This window comes from Eschrichtius robustus, chromosome 7 (assembly GCF_028021215.1).
Source record: "Eschrichtius robustus isolate mEscRob2 chromosome 7, mEscRob2.pri, whole genome shotgun sequence".
Classification (NCBI taxonomy): Eukaryota; Metazoa; Chordata; class Mammalia; order Artiodactyla; family Eschrichtiidae; genus Eschrichtius; species Eschrichtius robustus.
The window spans coordinates 139,076,387-139,095,520 of NC_090830.1; the positions used below are offsets into that span (position 1 = coordinate 139,076,387).

At 55.5% G+C, this 19,134-nt stretch overlaps 1 protein-coding gene across 1 annotated transcript in view; it reads right to left on the reverse strand.

Annotated features, from left to right (window-relative positions):
- The window catches only part of CFAP46 (cilia and flagella associated protein 46), an 84,378-nt gene that overhangs the window by 10,846 nt on the left and 54,398 nt on the right, over nt 1-19,134 (reverse strand). The window contains exons 36-50 of the mRNA XM_068549113.1: nt 17,580-17,780; nt 17,368-17,474; nt 16,094-16,270; nt 15,075-15,210; nt 11,615-11,803; nt 10,689-10,877; nt 8,959-9,093; nt 8,699-8,878; nt 8,097-8,267; nt 3,645-3,742; nt 3,088-3,164; nt 2,797-2,927; nt 2,360-2,487; nt 1,471-1,550; nt 337-498 (exon numbers count right to left, since the gene is read on the reverse strand). Coding sequence (XP_068405214.1) covers nt 337-498; nt 1,471-1,550; nt 2,360-2,487; nt 2,797-2,927; nt 3,088-3,164; nt 3,645-3,742; nt 8,097-8,267; nt 8,699-8,878; nt 8,959-9,093; nt 10,689-10,877; nt 11,615-11,803; nt 15,075-15,210; nt 16,094-16,270; nt 17,368-17,474; nt 17,580-17,780 — 2,161 coding nt within the window. The remainder of the gene's footprint in view (nt 1-336; nt 499-1,470; nt 1,551-2,359; nt 2,488-2,796; nt 2,928-3,087; nt 3,165-3,644; nt 3,743-8,096; nt 8,268-8,698; nt 8,879-8,958; nt 9,094-10,688; nt 10,878-11,614; nt 11,804-15,074; nt 15,211-16,093; nt 16,271-17,367; nt 17,475-17,579; nt 17,781-19,134) is intronic.

Genomic DNA, 19,134 nt, shown 5'->3' on the forward strand with positions numbered 1-19,134 from the left:
CCAGCCGCCCCCAGGCCAAGCCAGGTCCCCCTCGTCCTCTCCCTCATTGCCTCTCACCATCTGATTGATGATTAACTGTGTAGTCAGTTGGTGACCACCAGTCCCCTCCTTTGAAACAGAAGTATGTGAAGCCAAGAACAAAGTTAAGTTTCCTGTTCAGGGCACGTTTGGCACCTAACAGAGCACCGGCACATAGTAGGTGTTCTCTGAATGAACCAGGGCCTCGAAAAGTATGGCAACATCTGCTAACTATTTTTTGACAAGAGTTACATTCTCTTATCGTGAAAGTCACTTAAATATCTGCATTTTAAAGTCAAGTATCAGTGCAGCTCTCACCCGTCTCCTTTCTATGCAGGCGGTTCCACAGCATCTGGAGGGAAAACTCTCGTGACACGGAGGAGACCATCCCTTCATCGAACACAGAGAGACCTTCTAACGGCAGCTCCAGAAGATGCCTGTCAGCGATCAGGATGACGTCGTCTGCGACCTCGGGCTGCACTGTGGGCGGCAACGCCAGCGGCTACTGAGGCAGCGGCAGACACCTGATGGCCAAGCTCCGCCCCTCACCACTGAGGCCGTCTGGCCGCTGTGCAGCCCCCGCCCGGCGGGAGACGCGGAAAGGAGTCTGAACTGGGCACCGCTCGCAGACATGCCAGCGCCGTCTTGGGGGTACACGCTGGTTTTGATGGTGCGGCCGGGTCACAGCCAGGACCTGGACAGAGCCCAGGCCATGGGGACGTCGGGTCCTCTGTGGTTCTGAGGGCCGCCCAGGCTCCGCGGCCACTCCGGAAGCAGGTGCTGGAGCCACAGCTCCCCTCACCAGGGAGCCCCTCCAAGGGACGAACATCTGCACTAACCCCCCTCCCCAAGGACTGCCCAGACAGGGGCCACGGCCTCTGGGGACAGCTCCGTTAGGGGGAGGGTAGGGGTGCCCCCGTTGACACCATGGCTTCTCCAGCCGTCGGGAAACCGGTGCAAAGGCTGAGGCCCCCAGACATGTCAATGGAGTTGATGTGTTTGCAAAGTCAAGTCGAGTTACTTAAAATCCAGCACGTTTTCATCTGGGAAGTTTTAGGGCAGAAGCTCAGGTCACACAAGTGGTCACTGTGTTCCTGACAGCCGCGCACACTCGGCGCAGCGCTGGGACCTCGGGCACTGGGTGCCTCAGCCACGGGGCGGGTGGCGGGGAGCGAAACAAGGGCATTTCACCTTCCACTGAGGAAATCAGCAGACTGCTGACCTGGGAGGCCCAGCTGCCCTCCTGCCGTCTGACGTGCTCAGGAGGGTGACGGGGACGTCACCATGGTTTTCGCCCGGGCATCCGGCAGGGCAGGGCATCTGTGGCCGCGTGGGCAGCGGCGGGGTGGCGCGAACCTTCCGGAAGGCTGCCCCCGCCGGCCCCGCTGCAGCACAGAGAGCGCGGCTCTGCCGGCCTCCAGCCCACAGACGCGGACCTGGGGCCCCACTCACCCTGCGGCAGGGACACTTTCCTCTCCTTGTCTTTGCCCTTGTATTTTCCCAAATCCCCAACAACTGTGGGAATTGGTGCTCTGAAAGGCAAAGGCAGAGATTCAGGTTTTAAAAACTCCATGAGAATCACTGAGAACAAGGACAGCATCTCCTCAAGGCTGTTCCCACCAGGGCAGTGAGGGCCACAAGACTCTCCTGGCCCGCTGCTGAGGACCGGTCTCCGGAGATGGGGCAGGGAAAACACGCAGGACGTGAACACACAGGACTCAGGATGCTCTGACCTGCCGGCCAATCAGGGAAGTTCTCGTGCCCGACCCCTCTACCTTCTCTTCCACCAACACAGACCCAAGGGGCCAGGCGCTTCACCGTGCTCTCCCCTCCTTCCCACACCCAGGCCAGCGGCTCAGAGGGCGGCAGGGGCCTGCACGGCGGGGACGCCCCCAGAAAAGGTTTCTAGCAGGGCCAGACTTCCTCCCGATGGCAGGCGGACAGAGCCCGGGCTTCTATTCTCAAAGAGCCTGTGCACGTCTCCCGTTTAATCGAATGGTCCAATTCAGCACAGAGAGAAGCCCACTATGGCGCTGTGGCCTCAGAGATGCGAGTTTCCACGAAGGAAACAGCTCTGACTTTCACACGCCCACAGCCAGTCGCTCAGCTGGCCCTGGGACTCAGGGAGTGCTTCCAGGCCGCGCCCCCCCAGACCGCCCACCCCAACCCTGGGTGTCACAACGCCCATTGCTCCCTGTACCTGTGTGCACCTGTGTGCACCTGTGGGGACAGAGAGACAACACGACCCTGCACCCCGAGGGCTCGGGCAATCCAGACGGCGCCCGCTCTCCACACCCTCAGTCCCTGAAGCCTCAGGAATCAGCCCTTGATGGGTGGGTACCTGGCTTCCGGGGGGCAGCTAAGCAGCGGGAAGAGCGGCCTCAGATACTCCTCCATGGGCTTCATGACCTCCGCGAACCTCTGCAGAGAGTGTTCTTCCCTTCTCAGGGGCACGCCTTCTGACTCCTTCTCAACCCAAAGACAGCCGCAGTCAGAGGTGTCAGAGGGGAAGAGGGGTGGGACCCTGCCGGCGACCCCCCAGGACAGGCCCAGCTCAGCAGCCAGGTTCTCCCCCGCCCCCTTGGCCAGCATCGTGGAGGCGTCTGCATAACAATTGGCTCAAGGATTCAGAGCAGGATTGGCCCCGTGCCTGGTCGGGGAGCCTGACCCGGGGTCCAGCAGCGCCTGGGGGCGGGGGGGGGGGGGGGTCCTCGCCCAGGCCTCGCCACCCTGCCCTGCGGGGTGGGAGCAGCCCTGGCACCGGGCTCGGGGCCTCACCAAGCCTGGGCTCGGGGCCGTGTCCTCACTGTGCGCCTCGGCCTGGGCGTGCTCCCGGAACCGCCGGGCACTGGCCAACAGGGAGGAGAAGGCGGCCGGGCTCACGGCCACCCGAGCCACCTTGCAGGAGCCTGCAGAGACAGACGCCGCCGCTGTCCCCACACGCGGCTTCGCAGAACGCCCCCCGGGGCTGAGAGGACCGCGGGTGGGAACGCGTGCGCACGCTCGGCCTTGGCGCCGGTGGGCGCACCCCTGCACGCACCCCGAGGGCGGTGCTCCGGCAGAACTCACCCCCGACCTGGAGCGCTTTGCCTTTGGCTGCAGGGATGAGCTTGGGTTTCTCATAGGCAGCGCCGTACAGATGGGTCCTGTTGGCAGGACGCAGGGCGGGGTCAAAGCCCAGCTCCGGGGTTCCCAGAGGAGCCCCTGCCAGGCCGACTTTGCGCCACGTACCCACCCTGCCAGGAGCAGGAGCCCCCTCCCTGCGGCGCCCCGGCCAAGTCAGACACAGGGTTCAAACAGGCCCCTGGGGGCTCTGTGTGCGGCGCTGCCGGAGGCTGGGGCACCGGCTTCTCCCCAGACCCGTGGGTTCTGCCCCACTTGAGCAGCGAACTTCAGACCACGGCCACGCGCTGGCGGGAGCTGGCACCGTGCCCTCTCCCCTCCCCGGGTCGTACGGGCCAGCCTGGCCATCGTGGCAGAGGGACGGTCCCCCCACCTCCCAGTGGGCAGCCCCCGCCGGCCTGTGTCTGTCCCTCGGCTTGGCAGCCCCTGCGCTGTGTCCACAGGGACCTTAGCGGGCAGAAGCCTGGGTAGCAGGCCCGAGAACACGAGAGAGGAGGCCTCACCTGTCCCGTGAGTGGTGCAGAAAGAGGATCCGAAAAGTGGGAGGGATTTCACTCAAGAAGTTAAAATGCTCTTCGGTGACCCGGAGATTCTGCCAAGCCTGCGGGGGGCAGTCAGGAGTCAGCGCCGGGCGCCGCCACAAGGGGGCAGCAGACGCACGCGGACTTCACCGCTGCCCCGGACACTGGCTCCGCTGGTACCGCCAGAGCCCGACCCGCCGCGCACACCGGCAAAGGCACCGAGCCCAAAGGCGCACGGAGAAGCCCCGGCACGTCCTGCAGCACAGTCGCCGCCCTCTCCGCTCCCCGCGGTCCCGGCGCCCCCCGCGCAGACACCGGCAGGGCAGGCGCAGCACCCGTGCTTCCCGGCCCGCAGGCCGCGGGGCGCGGGGGCGGCCGGCGGTTCCCCCTGCCCTGACCCGGGTCCCCGTTCTCTGCGGGGAAGGGTCCGCAGCGGGGGCCGCACAGTACCCCGCGGGCCGCCTCCCCAAAGAGGAGCGGCTGCTCAGAAGCCCATTCCCCACTTTCGGATGAAATGAGCTTCAGCTTTGCCGAAGCCGACCAGCGTCCGCGCTCCAGCCCACGGCGGTGCGGAGCGGGTTCTGGGACGCTCGGCCCGGCGGCGCGGACACAGGAAGCCGTGGGAGCCGCGCTCGGGAGGCTGCGGGCTGCTCACAGGGGCCACGGCCTCGCTCCAGGGGAGGGGCCGCAGGCTTCCGCAGCTCGGGCGGCCCGCTGTGCGGGCCCGCGCCCCTCCGGGCTGGCGCACGTGGCGGCTGGCCCTGCTGCCCTCTGCTGCCTGCAGAGTGTCCCATCGGGAGGGCACCACTTCTCATCCCTTCTGTAGCCACTGGGCACCCGGGTGGCCTCCCTTTTTGCGCCACAAATGCTGCTGTGACGCCTGTTCTTTGGGGACCACCGGCCGCAGGGGAGAGTTGCTGGGGGACGTCGCTTCCGAAGGGGCCGCCGGGCCCCACCCCCGCCAGGGCCCGCCTCCTCTCCCGCCCTTGGGGCTTTGCACCTGTTCCCTTTCAGCCCTTCTGGTGGATGTCTAGCAGTCCCTGAATGGGGTTTTAATTTTTCCATTTTCCTGATGACCAGTGAACTTGCGCGTCATTTAAAAAGTTTACTGGCCACTTGGGTATCTTTTGTGAAATTCCAGTCTTGTGATTGTTTTCTGTGGGAGAGTCAGTCTTTCTCCTGCCGAGAGGGGACACCTCCTGTCTACACACAGGACACCAGCCCCTGGCCTCTCAGGTGTGTTGTATCTCCTCTGGGGCTTGCCTTTTGACTCCTGGGTATATGGTTTTGATGAACACAAGTTCCTACTGTCAACGCAGTACAACTGATCGTTCCCCCCTTGATGGTTAGCACCTCTGTCTCCTGCATAGTAAGTCTTACCTACTCCGAAGGCATGAAGAGGTCCCCTTAAAGCTTCTTCTGAAAGCTCTGCTGTGTTACCTTCTCAGGTAGAGCTGCCCTTCGTGCAGGGCTGCACCATCCGCTCTTCTGCCCTAAGTGTCGCGCTTGACATCTGTCAGGTGTGGGTGGTGGGTCTGTTTCTGGGCGTTTTCTTGTCCCATCGGTCATTTTCTGCATTTGTGTGCCAATGCCACGCTGTCTTACCTTCTACAGCTTTAAATAGGTCTTGGTATCTTGTATAGTAAGCTGGCATTTCCTTACAAACGTCTTAATACGGAGCCTTCCCCCACAAACACAGCTGCCTCTGTGCTTACATAGTTCTTGAATTTTCCTTAGGAAGGTTTGCACTTTTCAGGGTAGAAGTCACGTGTATCTTTTGTTAGATTTTCCTTAGGTATTTGATTGTTTTTGATGTTACTGAAAACGGTATTATTCGGACATTGTCATTGCTTGTTTGTAACTGGCATGTAGAGATGCAACTCATGTTTACAGCCCTCAGCAGTGACCTGCCAAATCTGCATGTTAAATCTGTTATCGAGAGAGTATGATTTTCAAGGCCCACAATCATGTTGATTGTGAATAATCCGTTTTACTTCTTCCTTTTCAGTGCTTCTGCCCTTTATTCCTTTTTCGAGTCTTATTGTTCCATTGAATAGAAGCAGTGATAGCTTTCTTGTGTCATTTTGACTCGAGAAAATTTTTCAAAATTTTAGTATATAGTGTGATGTTTGGTATGGAGTTTTAAAGACATTCTTTATCAAATTAAGAAAATTGTCTTCTATCTTGATTTTTTGAAATCACAGACTGGTGCTGAATTTTGACAAATGGTTTTTTTGCATCTATCAGGATGATATTGTGATTTTCTCCTTTTCCTCCTGTTAATACGGTGAATTATATTGAATGATTTAAAAGTATTAAACCACATGGAACACAGCCATTCAATCCTCACGTATTATCCCTTTTATAATCGCTGGATTTTACTTGCTAATACTCTGTGTCCACGTTGATGAGAGAGATTTTCCTTCCATGTAATGTCCTTGCTAGGTTTCTAGTATCGAGGCTCACTGGGCCTCTTTAAAGACAGGAGTATTCCTTTTATTCCTATCCTCTGGAAGTGTTTTGAAGGATTATTTCTTCCTTCAATGTTTGGAAGAATTTATTGGCGAAGCCAGCTGGGTCTGGGATTTTCTTTGTGGGAATGTTTTTAATAAAAGGTTCCATTTCTTGAAGCGATATTATTCAGATTTTCCATTCTGTCTGCTTTGGTAGGTAATATTTTTGGAGGAATTTGTCCATTTCATCCAAATTGTCAAATTTATTAGAGTAAGGTTATAAAAAAATAGTCTCTTATTAGCTTCTTGATGTCTGAAGGATCTCGTGATGTCTTTTTATTACCGATACTGAAATTTTTGTTTTCTTTCTCTTTTTTCTTTATCAGGTCTTTCTAAGTGTTTATCAATTTTATTAGTCTCCTCTTTGGAACCAACACTTGTCATGACTGATTTCCTCTGCCGTAAGTGTGTTTTAATTTCATGGCTTCTGCTGTTCTCGTTCTTATTTGTTTTCCATTTTTCTTAGGTGTTGTTTTACTCTAGCTTCTTGAAATTACAGCTTAAATCACTGTTTTTAAGACTCTCTTGTATTCAAGGCTGTATTTTTCCTCCACGCCCTGTTTTAGACAAGTCTCCTAGGTTTTGATATATAGTATTTTTATTCTCTAAGTCAATTTAAAGTATTTTCTAAATTCCATCGTGATTTCCTCTTTGACCAGCTGATGATGATAGACATACTGGTTAATTTCAAGGCAGTTGTGTGTTTTACAGGTATCTCTTAGTTACTGATTTCTGTTTTAATTTCCTTGTAGTTAGAAAGTAAACTGAATGACTTCAGTGCTTTGGAACTTGTTGAGGCCTCTCGTGGCCCGGGGCTGGGCACGCTGGCGCAGCGTTCCAGGCCGGGTCTGTCCACACCTCCTGCACTCGCGGACGCCCCACACGCTTCTGCAGGCCACTGCCTCTTCATCTGCTCATGGTGCCAGCAGCCAGGAGGGCGGCTGCAGCCTCCCCGCAGAGCCGGGGGTCTGTCTGCGGCTGCTCTGCCTCTGGCAGTTCTCTCTTGCGCCTCCGAAGCTGCATCACTGGTGCTCACGGATTCAGGACGGTGGTCGGCGCTGACTGGCTCCTGGGCCGTTTCCCTCCAGCGAGGCATCTGAGCAGAACGCTCACGGGTTCTCACCTGTTAGTGTCTTCACGGCTCACACACTGCTTCTCGCCTCCTCCAGGCTGGCCTGGCCCAGAGCAGCCTGCACCCCGTCTTGCCTCCGCCCCGCAGGAGGGAGGATTCCCGTCCCTGGGCCACGGCACTGGCTCTCGGCCTGGAGACGTTTTTGGTTGTCACACCTGGGGAGGTGCTGGAGGCCAGGCTGCCGCTAAACAGCCACGGCGCACAGGACAGCCCCACCACAGTCACCCCGTCCTCAGAGGTCAAGAGGAGGAAAGCAGCCTGGGTCAAGGGATAGGAGGTCGGCCCATGCGAGTAATCGTGGAAGCCCCATGAAGGAGGAGGGTGGGCTTGACCAGAGCATCCGGGCCTGTTTTCTCTGTTGAGTTTCATCAAGTTTAATTTCTTTAAATCTCCAGTTCATATTTGCTAGTCCAAATAAAAGCAGAGGTGCTATTAGCTACCATGCTCTGCAAATTTCTTTCAAAATTAAACTCTTAAGACTTGACTGAGTATAAAACTTTTCTTCAAACACAGCGAGGGCTGAAAGCAGAGCCCCGGGGTACCGTCCCCTCTGCGGCCTGCTGCAGCCCCTGGGCATTTGTACTTGCGAGCTCGCTGACTGTCGCTGTCACCGAGGAGGTGGGCTGCTAGCCCCCCACCGGGCCCATGAGGAAGCTGCAGCTCAGAGAGGTTGAGTGACCCTCCCAGAACCACACAGCAAGCCAGGATTTGGACTCGGCCCGAGTGTGTCTGCAGAGCCGCGGGGCCAGGGGCCAGGGGCAGGGTCAAGGGCATCCCTAGCTTGGGCACCTTGGATATGGCGGCCAGTCTCTGCTCCACGCTGGCAAACAGGCTGGTGGACGTCCTCTCCTGGCGCCTCAGCCTGTGCCGGAGCTGCAGCAGCGCGGCCAGCTGGGAGCTGCTGGTGCTGGCCGTGGCCGTGAGCAGGACATCTCGCATCCCCTCCGAGGCCGAGCAGCTCTGAAACAGACCACGGAGGCTGCCGAGGGGCCCGGGCGCCGTCCAGGGCGAGTGGGCGCCCAGGTGCTCCTCCTGGCAGCCGGCCCAGCCACGGGACAAGGCCAGGCCGGACCTTCACCGCTGTGCCCGCAGGCCTGCAGCTCAGGACGCAGGGAGGAGGGCTCGGCGCTCTTGCCCTAAGTCTCAGGAACACGAGCTTGGAGCGCTTCCGCTGCACGCGCACCCACGAGCCTCCGGGCAACCTCGGGGGGCCGGACCCCTTCTCCTGGTGCCCACGGTGCTTCCTCCAATGAGTGCCATCCTTAAGGCAGAGCCCAGTTGCAGCCTGGCTGGCAGGGCCACCAATGGAGGGAGCACCGGGGTCTCAGGGACCCTCCTTCTCCCCAGTGGCTAAGAGGGACCTTGCGGAAGGTGCCCAGAGCAGATCGCACCTGAGACAGCGCCAGGAACTGGCAGGTGGCCGCGGGGTCCAGGGTGCCGACACACCCCACCATCTCCAGGCTGGCGGCTGCGGCGATGTCCAGGAGGTTGCTGCCCAGGGCTACCTGCAGGCACTGCAGCAGCACCTCGGACGCCTGGGCCAGGTAGCGCCGGGCCAGCGCCATCCTCCTCTGCGGAGCGAGGCTCAGGCTCAGGGCGGCTCTGCGGGCAGGGCGCGCCCGGGGCGGGGCTGGGGCTGGGGCAGGGGTACCTTCAGATCCCAGCCTTTCCTGCCGTGCTCCTCGGGGGTGGCCCTGAAGGCCAGCAGGTCGCCGTAGGGCCCCTCGCGCTCCTCGTCCTCCTGGATGACCTCCAGACACTTGAGGCTGCTCAGCTCAGCGCCCCCCTATGGAACACGCACCTCCGGTCGGCCCGCACATCGGCACGGACGGCAGTGCCCGCCAGGGCCAGGTGTCTCTGTAGGATCCCTGCGTGAGGGCGCTGTGGGCGCTGGGCCGGCATCTCACTGATTTAGGTGACCAGCAGGACCCTGGCCCAAGAGCCTGGCGTTTGGCAGGTGCAGCCAGGGTGGGGCCTCAGCAGCCTCAGGTCAATGGCCTTCTGTGCTCACTCCCCTTCAGTCCTTCAAAATCACCTCCCCCGGCATCAGGCCGGCCAGGGCCCGGGGAGCCAGCTGCCAGTCTGCCCCAGGGGCCCAGGGGACAAAGGCACTAACGAGGCCCTCCTGTCTGCAGGACAAGCCACCCTGACGCGGTCCTCAGGATGCCAAGGGAACCTGCCTAGGGGGCAGCAGGCCCAGGGGGACTCGGGTTGAAGGGGAGCCCTGGGTTTGAGGGGACACGACATGAAGCGGGGCCTGGGGGGCACGTTTCCCCAGCGGCCCCTCCGAATCGGGGTGTGGTGAGGGCCGCTTCACAGACGGGACGCCCGCGCGGAAAGCAGCTGTGTATCTGGTCCGCGTCTGCCTGACTCAGAGACACCTGCTCTGGTTGGACAAGGGGCCAAACGCCATCAATTCACCCAAATGGGAGTCATGTCCTGCGGCCTGGAGACCCAGGACAGACAGTCACGGGCTGACCCCAGGGCCTGCACACCCAGCTGGGTCAGGGAAGTGGAAGCACCAGCTCCAAATCACACAGGGGTGCGGCGCCTGGCTGCTCGGGGCTGGGGGGTCTCCTAAAAGAGCAGGGTCTACGGGCATGAGCCTGGCTGCACCGCCAAGCAGGTGCCTTCCAGTTGGAGGAGGTGGCATCTGCCAAGGTGGTTAGGACGGTGACCTGGAGCTTCCACGGCCAGCGGGGGCAGTGGCTGTCACCAGAGCTCCTTCCGAGGGGCGCCAGGCCTGCTGGGCAGCCTTGTGGGGGGTAGGGAGTGCTGGAGAGAAGGGTGTGGGCTTCCGTGCACTGAAGCAGCTGCTGGGGTCAGGGCTTCACCGGACCAGACCGTATGGGCGGGGGAAGGGAGTGGGGGGGGGGGTGGGGGAGTGAGGGGGGTGGGGGTGGAGGGGAATGAGGGGGCAGGGGAGGGAGCGAGGTGGGCAGGGCCCCCCACTGTGCTATAGGATGCAGGCCCAGTGCTCAGGTACAGGCCAGACACCCAGATGCAGAGCTGCCAGGGTGAGGGAGGCACCAGGGACACCCACATTTGGGGTGGGGTGGGATGCCCCACTTAGGATGGGTCTGTCCTGCCCTCGGACCAGCACCAGCCGTGTGCCTGCCCTTCCTCTCCCACCCGTTCGCCACCCCTCCTCGGGCCTGTCCCCGAAGTCCCTGTCTCTTTCCTTCCCTGCGGGCCCCGGGCCGGGCTGCTGCTGCCCTTTCCTTCCTGCCATAGCCCACATCGCCCTTCTTGACGGGGATGATTCGAGATCTGTTTGCTACCTCAGTTCTTACTGAGGTCAGGTGAGCTCTGAATATCCTGTTTCTGTTTTTTAAGCGTAGGTGGTAGGGTTGTGAACCAGCCAGAAGCAGAAGCACGTACCAAGAGGCTCTCCTCCCAGTAGAAGGCGGGGCGCAGTGGGTCTGCGTGCACGGCCAGCAGGTGCAGGGCCTTCCCGGCCAGGCCCAGGAGCTGGGCGCGGAGCTCCACGCAGCCGGCGCACAGTGGCCGCGAGCTCCCCAGCTGGGCCAGCACGGTGTGCGCCAGGGTCCGCTTCAGGGTGAACCACTTCTTCAGGGACAAACCGCCTCGGTTACCCCATCCCCGCCCGGAAACGCAATAGGCCCACCGCTGCTGCCCCTCCCCACGGGGACCCACCCTCTAACAGGCCATGCATTGTGGCGAGGGTCTCCGAGGCTCAGGTGTTGGGAGGGTCTGAAGTCTGCTGATAGAACCTTAATTTGGGGCTGACTGACAAGGACATGAGTTTGTATGCAGTTCCATTTTAGGACTAATTTGATCCATTTAGAGTTACATCAAATTAATTTGATTCATACTTCATGAAATCTAAGACAATGTCTAAAATGCCAGGACATGTTTCCCTAAAACAAGTATTTCGCAAATGTAGCTTATTTTCTTAACAGCCTGCAGTTGACCTTTGTGGACTCCTTACTGTGACGACATAACCGTCAGAGCAAACTCTCGCCTTGGGAAGGGAAGCCGTCTGTGCACAGGGGGCCTCCCCCACCAACTACGACCCCGCTTTCATTAGCCAATTAGACGGGGCCTTTCTGAGGCCCACCGAGCTACTGGGGGCTGCTGGGGGCTGCTGGGAGCTGTCGGGAGCTGCCAGGGCAGGGAACCCACTCTGGTCAGAGACATCAGGGGGAGGCCTGTGAAACCCGGCCTCCTGGACTCCCAGTGGCTGGTCTGCACGTCAGGCACATGGAGGTGGAGACCCCACCGCAGCACAACAGCCCCCGTGGGTGGGGGCCCCGGGGGACCAGCGAGTGTCCGTGGACGGTTACCAGGCCGACAGAAGTGTAGTCGCTGGGGCTGTGCAGGTAGTCGGCCAGCAGCTTGTGCACGGAGCCCCGCTCCAGCTGCCGCTCCAGCGTCTCCTCCCACGTGAGCTGGAGCGTGTCCAGACACACCTCCACGAGGCTGAGCTTGAGGTGCGCCAGCCTCCTCATCCGAGGGGTGCTGACGTTCTGCAACTGAGACGCGCGCGGGCGGTCACGGCGCGGGCGCTCCCGCCGAGGCTCAGCCCCGACAGGCGCGCGCGTCCTGATGTGTGGATACCCACGTCCATCCTCGTCCATACCCACGAGGATGACGGCTGCTCCCTCGCCCCCAAATCCCCCTCCCCCCTCCTCCTCAACCTCCTCCTTCTTAGGCAAACGTGTGGCTACTTTCTGGGTCTACAAGTTAGCTTGCACTTTCTCGGATTTTAAATAAATGGAATCGTACAGCACGTACTCTCTGCCTGGCGTGCTTCACTCAGCGTGGTTATGTTAGGGTCCATCCACGTTGTTGCCTGTATGTCACTCCCTTCATACAGCTGAGCAGTGTTCCGTCGTGTCGATGCGCCAGTGTGTTTACCCACTCGCAGTCTGGGGCTGTTACAAATACCACTGCTGTAAGCATTCACGCACACGTCTGTGTGTGAACACGTGCTTTCACGTCTCTTGGGTAAACCGCTAGGAGCGGGATGGCTGGGGCATATGGCGGGCCCGTGCTTAACTCTTCAGGAAACTGCCCAACCATTTTCCAAGGTGGCTGCATGCGCTGTGTCCCCAACACAACAGCGTAGGAGAGCCCCAGTTCCTCAGGTCGTTGCTAATATTCAGCGTGGTCGGTCCTTCAAGTTGTAACCATGTTAACAGGTGTGCGGCGGTTTTTCACTGTGGTTATAATCGGCGTTTCCCTGACTCACTAATAACGTTGGCCATCTTTTCACCTGATTATCTGCCATCCACATATTTTCTTTGGAGAAATGTCTGTTCAAATGTTTGGTCTGTTTTTATTGGGTTGTTTATGTCTTACTAAGTTTTGCAAGTTCTTTCTATACTCTGGAGACAAGACCTTTGTCGGATAAATGATTTGCAAACGTTTTCTCCCAGTTGTCGACTGTCTTTTCATTCTCTTAATAGTGTCTTTGAAGAGCAGAGTCCAATTTATAAATTTATTGTTTGATGGATCATGCTTTTGGTGTCATACATAAGAAATCTTCATCTGCTAAACCTAAGGCCGCAAAGGTATTTTCCTGTTTTCTTCTAGAAGTTTGATAGTTTTAGCTCTTACATTTAGGCCCATGATCCATTTTGAGTTAATTTTTACATTTGATGTGAGGTAAGAATTGAGGTTTATTTTTTGGATGCAGACGTCCAGTTGCTCCAGCACCACTGTTCTAACGATGGGACTTTGTTCACTGAACTCTCTGCGCCTTTGCTGAAAGTCAGTTTTCTGTCTATGTGCATGTGTCTATTTCTGGATTCTCTATTACGTTCCACTGATGTTTGTGTATTTTTAACACTAAAACCACAGTCTCAATTCCTGTAGCCTTACAGTAAGTCTTAAAATCAGGTAGTGTTAGTCCTCCGACTTTGTTCTTCTTTTTCGAAGTTGTGTTGGCTATGTTAGGTCTTTTGAAATTCCATATAAATTTAAAAATCACTTTGTCAATTTCTAAAAAAAAAAACCAAAAAACAAAACAAAACCCCCACAGTATCTTGATCAGGATTGCAGATAATTTAGGGGGGAACTGACATCTTAATAACGTCAAGTTTTCTGAGCCATGCACTTGATAGATCTTTCCATTTATCTAGGTATTGTTTAATTTTTCTCAGCAATGTTTTGTAGTTCTCGGGGTACGAGTTTTCACTTTTTTGTCAAATTTCATATTTATGCTGTCATAAATGGTGTTGTTTTAAAATTTTTAATATCCAATTGATCATTCCTAGTATATGGAAATATACAATTAATATTTGTATATTGTTCTTGTATCCTGCAACCTTACTAAGCTCATTCCTTAGTACTAATAGCTTTATTATTTTGTAGATTACACAGGATTTTCTATACAGATGACCATGTTCGCTGTGAACAAAGACAGTTTTACTTCTTCCTTTCCAGTCTGGACGCTTTTCTTTTTCTTGCTTTGTTGAATTGGCTAGAACTCTAATAAAATTCTGCATCAGAGTGGTAGAGGACACATTGCTGTCTTATTCTTCACCTAAGGGGAAAGCATTCAATCTTTCAACATGTGAGCTCTAGTTCTTTTCATAGATGCCCTTTATCAGATTGAGGAAGATCCCTTCTATTAATAGTTTGCTAAGAGTTTTTTTTTTTTTTAAATCAGAAATGGATGTTGGATCTTGTCAAATGCTTTTCCTGCATCTATTAAGATGATAATTTATTTTTAATTTTAAAAAATATATGGTGAACCAAATTGATTGATTTTTGAATGTTATGTTCTGGGATAACCTCAACTTGGTATATAATCCTTTTTATACATTGTTGCACTTAATTTTCTAAATTCTGTTTAAAATTTTTTCCATCTATATTCATGAAGAATAATGGCCTGTAGGTTTTTCTAATTTTTTAAATATCTTTACCTTGTTTTGGTATCATAGTGACACCAGCCTCATAGAAGAGTTGGGATGTATTCCCTCCTTTTCAATTTTCTCAAAGAATTTGTGCAGAATTGGTATTATTTTTCCTTAAATGTTTGGTGGGATTCACCATTAAAGCCATATGAGTCTGACATTTTCTTTGTGGAAAATCTTTTAACTACAAATTCAATTTATTTAATAGATAGAAGGCTATTCAGTTATCTATTTCTTTTTGAGTGAGCTTTGGTAGATTGTGTCTTCCAAGGAATTTTTCCATTTCATCTAAGTTGTCAAATATATTGGCATAGAGTTGTTCATGATATTCCCTTATTATCTTTTTAATATGTGTAGAGTCTATGGTGATGTCACAGCTCTTATTTCTGATATTGCTTATTTATGTCCTCTCTCTTTTTTTTTTTTTTTTTTGATCAGTCTGGCTACAAGTTTATCACTTTACAGATCTTCTTAAAGAAACAGCTTTTGGCTTTATTGATTTTCTTTTTAATTTTTGTGTTTTCTATTTCATTGATTTGTACTGTGATCTTCAATTTCCTTTCTTCTACTTATTTTGAGTTTGATTTGCTCTTTTTCTCCTTTCACATTGCAGAGGGTGAGATCACTGATTTGGGATCTTTTTCTCTTCTCATACAGGTGTTTAGTGCCACAAAGTTTCCCCTAAGTATTGCATTAGAGATATCTTAAACATTTTGATATGCACCCGCTGCAGCACTACAGTTCAAAATAATTTCCCTTTTGATTTCTTCTCTGGCCCATAGTTATTTTGATGTATGCTACTTACTTTCCAAACATTTGGGCATTTCCTCCATAGCTTTCTAGGTTTTTTTAAATTGAGGTAAAAATCACATAACACACTTACACCCTGAAGGGACAGTAAGCCCTGAATACGGTGAAATTGCTCTTCCTCTTCGGCAGCAGCTCTCTGGACCAGGTCGTATGCTTCCAAGTAATATGCAGTTTTCCGTTCTTCATCTTTCTCATTTTGGGCAGATAACCTTTATTGGATGGAAGAGTGGAATTTAGAACAAAAATGTCAAAGCATTACGTTGTCAGTACTAACAAAATGTGTAGCATGTAATTTTCTTGTAATTATGATGTATATTTTATTAGTACTTTAAATTTTATAATTAGATGTTTTACCTGGAAAGATATTCTCAATATATGTCAGGAAAAAAAAAAAAAAAAAAAAGGAGAGATCTGGAGTAATGCGGTAAACACAGTATCACACTATGTTTATAAATAATTAAATCGGTGCTTGATACATCAGGTGAAGCAATGCCACAATATTAGTTGTGCTGGTTTAATCACCTAATATTCCTGTCTGTGTTTTTTTGCATTTTTTAAAGTTCTACATATACTGCTTCTATGATAATACTGTGTTAGGTTAGGTTTCACAGGTGTCAGGTTGCTTTTCCCGCATAAAGTCTGTTTGTAATACCCTGCCCTTGGTTTGCTTGTTGTGTCTTGGACGCTTGCGTGGCCCCGACCGCGTGGGGACCCTGGGCGGGGTGTGGGGAGAGGGGAGGATCACGTGGGAGGGGTGCCGGCCCGCTGAGGCGGGGTCAGCGCCCGGGCCTCCCGAGGTGACATGTGTGTGGCCGCATGTGCACACGCGTGTCTGCGCCCGTGTGGGCCGTGGGAAGACGCGCGTGCCCGGGGCCAGGGCTGGGCCGGGATGACGTGGGCAGATGCCCCCCAGAGACTGTGGACCCCAGTACGTGTCTCTGGGGGAGGGTCGTGGAACCCCGTGGCCAAGCCAAGCCGCGTGGAGGCCCTGCTGGCGGCTGAGAGGGGGCTGGCCCGGGAGGAAGGCTGGGCGCGTGGGGGAAGCAGGGAAGCGCAGCGGAAGGGCGGGGAGGGGGGCGTGGGCCCACCCACCTCTTCATTTTGGCGCGCTCCAGCTTGATGTCCACACACTTCTCCTTGCGGCCAATGTTGGTAAACTTTTCCTCAATTTCCAACAAGCGATCATCCATTTCCATCAGCAGAAACGAGTTCTGGAGGGGCTCACAGCCCACTGGCTCCAGGATGGCTTTGATCTGGAGGCTCACACACCTGAGGGGGGGCGGGGCGGGGGAGGCGCTTCCCTGAGACTCATGGTCAAGGCCACCGCCCACCTCTAGCTTCCATCTGGGCGCAGGGAGAAACACCTTTCCCAGCGTTTCTTGACACCAGAAATCCTACAAGCCACGTTCTTTGGTCACAATGCCATAAAATTAGAAAGTAACAACTCCCCACCCCGCCCCTCTCTTAAAACACTCAGGGGCAGAAAAGAAAACCCACCAGAAATGAAATCTGTTCACAGGTCAAACCCTGCTGCAGGGGGCGTCAGAAGTGCCTTTGCTATAGGGGGAGAGACAGAGCACGGGGACCAAGGAACCCACCCCAGAGGGGGAGACAGAACAGCCATGACAGAACAAGCCCTCTCCCAGCACAGGAAGAACTCAGCAAAGACCAAGAGAGAATATAGAAAACCAAAATCAGGCAAAATCCACAATTCTTTGGTCAGTAAAGCAGAAGCTGCTCTGAGAAGGCGGATTCAGTTGGAATCTGCAAATCCAGCTTAGGAGACAGACCTCGAGACTTTGCACAGTTACGAGAAAGGCACCCATGAACATCTGTGCTGAAACCGCGGGGAAACCACTTTCTAGGAGAAGATAAGCGACCAGGAGGATGGCTCGAAGATAAGCTGCTGATCTGAAAGCTAACGACCCTACTTGGGGTCTCTCTCCTGCGGCCTCCCGCCTCCCAGGCAGCTGCAGAGACCCTGGTGCTGTCTCTGTGGACCTGACACACGGCCCGGAAAACTGGCGAGCAGAGGAGCAGACAGACCAACAGACCGCAGGAGGACGTCTGACCACCTGGCAACGTGGGGAGAGGAGAGGCCGGGCCTGCCCCAGCCTAGAGGCTTCCCGGAGATGGAGCCACTTCCGGCGGAGCTGAGAATCCACGGGACAAACAAGGCCACCCGCCGCATCCCGAGAGAAATGCTTGCTTCCAGGAAGGGATGCGGGCGGAGGCTGTGGGCACAGGGCCTTGTCCTGTGAGTCTCTGAACTTCGTAGGCTTGAAATTTGGCTTAAAAATTAATAGATGGAAAAAAGTAAGCCCCTATTTTCATGTTGATTAACATTTTTTCTTACAAAAAATTACCTGGCTTCTAGGTCTGTGGTCATGAATTCCAATATGGGCATTCGGTTCGGTCTCTCCTTCTTAAGAACGTTGAAGGTATCTATGAGCTTCTGGAACAGCTGGCGGACCTGAGGCAGGCCCAGCAGGGTCACAGCGGCCCCCGCTGTCCCGCCCCTTACCCCCACACCTCCCGCAGGCTGCACCGCTGGGCGGGCACGCGGCCGGCCCCTCACCACTGCCTCTCTCCTTTCGTTCTCAGTGGACAGGAGCGTGTCCGCCAGGGTCAGGGTGGAATCGTACCAGAACTGCTCACTCCCCCCCAGGCGCTGGGCCCTCTCGATCATCTTCCTAGCTTGCCCGTACTTCTTTTCCTTATTTGCCAACCGGGCCAACAGGTGCAGGCATTTCGATTCTGCACAAGGATCGTCGAGCTCCTGAAAAAGAGGTGCGTGCTGAGATAGCACGGGGAGTGGCGGGGGGAGAGTGAGCGAGAGAGAGACAGAGACAAAGAGACAGAGAGACAGAGAGGCAGAGAGACAGAGAAACAGACAGAGACAGAGACAGAGAGACGGCAGCCGTGGCACCAGGCCTCTGCACACACTGTGTGAGCTCTTGTCTGGCGACATGCCTGCAGTGTGAGGGCACAGGGGCTGGGCTGGATGCCCGGGTATGTGTTAAGACCTACCCCCCTGAGTCTGGAAAGCACTGACGGCCCTGGAAAGCCCGCTCCTGGCAGCAGGAGGGCTGGGTGGCGGCCAGGGGGAGGTGAGGGCAGCGTGTGGATGACTCTTTCGTGGTCTGGGGGAGGCTAGGGAGGGTCACGGATGCACGGGCACGGGCCAGGAGACAGGACTGCGGTGCCTGTGGCATGTGGGTGTCGCTCACAGCCCCCCACCTCCTTCGGCCACCTGTGCACCCTCTGGCGCCCCATTCCCGGCCCCTGGGAGCCCTTCCGTGCCCGTGCGCCTCTGCATCCCCCCGGGGCCCAGCCTGGCCACTTCCCTTCAGCAGCCGCACGGCCTCCTCGGCCCCCTCCCAGGCCGCGCTCCCTCTTCAGTTTGGTCTGTACACACCTGTCCCCCCGCCTAAGACAGAGAGCTGAACCTCCCAAGGCTGTGAATTTTTTATACCTTTATTAGGGATGCTTCTCTCTCTGGAGTCCTTCTACAAAGAAAGTGCCAGCCTGTCTGGTTCTGTAACTTTGTCCCACCCTCCCAGGGAACAATTCTGAACCCGCCGGGAGACAGAAGCACCCGTCTGAGGGCCTGGGAGCCACTGACGCTGCAGCTGAGCTACCACCTCTGGGGAGGGAGGGACGCACACACGGGTGGCTCCGCTCTGTCCTGGGTTTTTCGCGAGGGCATCTGTCCTCATGGGGGACAGAGCCCGGGAAGAAAGCCACAGCTGAGCTGGGGGAGGAGGCAGGAGCCTGGGGCTTCCAGAAGTTGGCACTGGAGGGGGCGGGGGCCGGGGGGAGGGTCCAAAGACCTGTGCTCAGGGGCAGAGCAGGCTCAAGAAACCCAGCAGACAGTAGCAGGGGCCTGAGGGGCTGAGCTGAGATCTGAGCATCCAGGCTGGAGTCAAGCCTTTCTGAGGGGGCCGGGCGAACCCCAGCCTTCCAGTGAGACCCCGGAGAGGCCACAGACACCTGCAAGGCCCACGCCGAGGAGCGGGAACCAAACAACCAAGCGGGTCGGGGCCCTGGGGCACCATCTGTCTGCCTCTTAGAACAAAACCGAAGCCCTCAGCCTCTCCAGGGCTCCCGTCCACACGCACATCGAGAGGCCG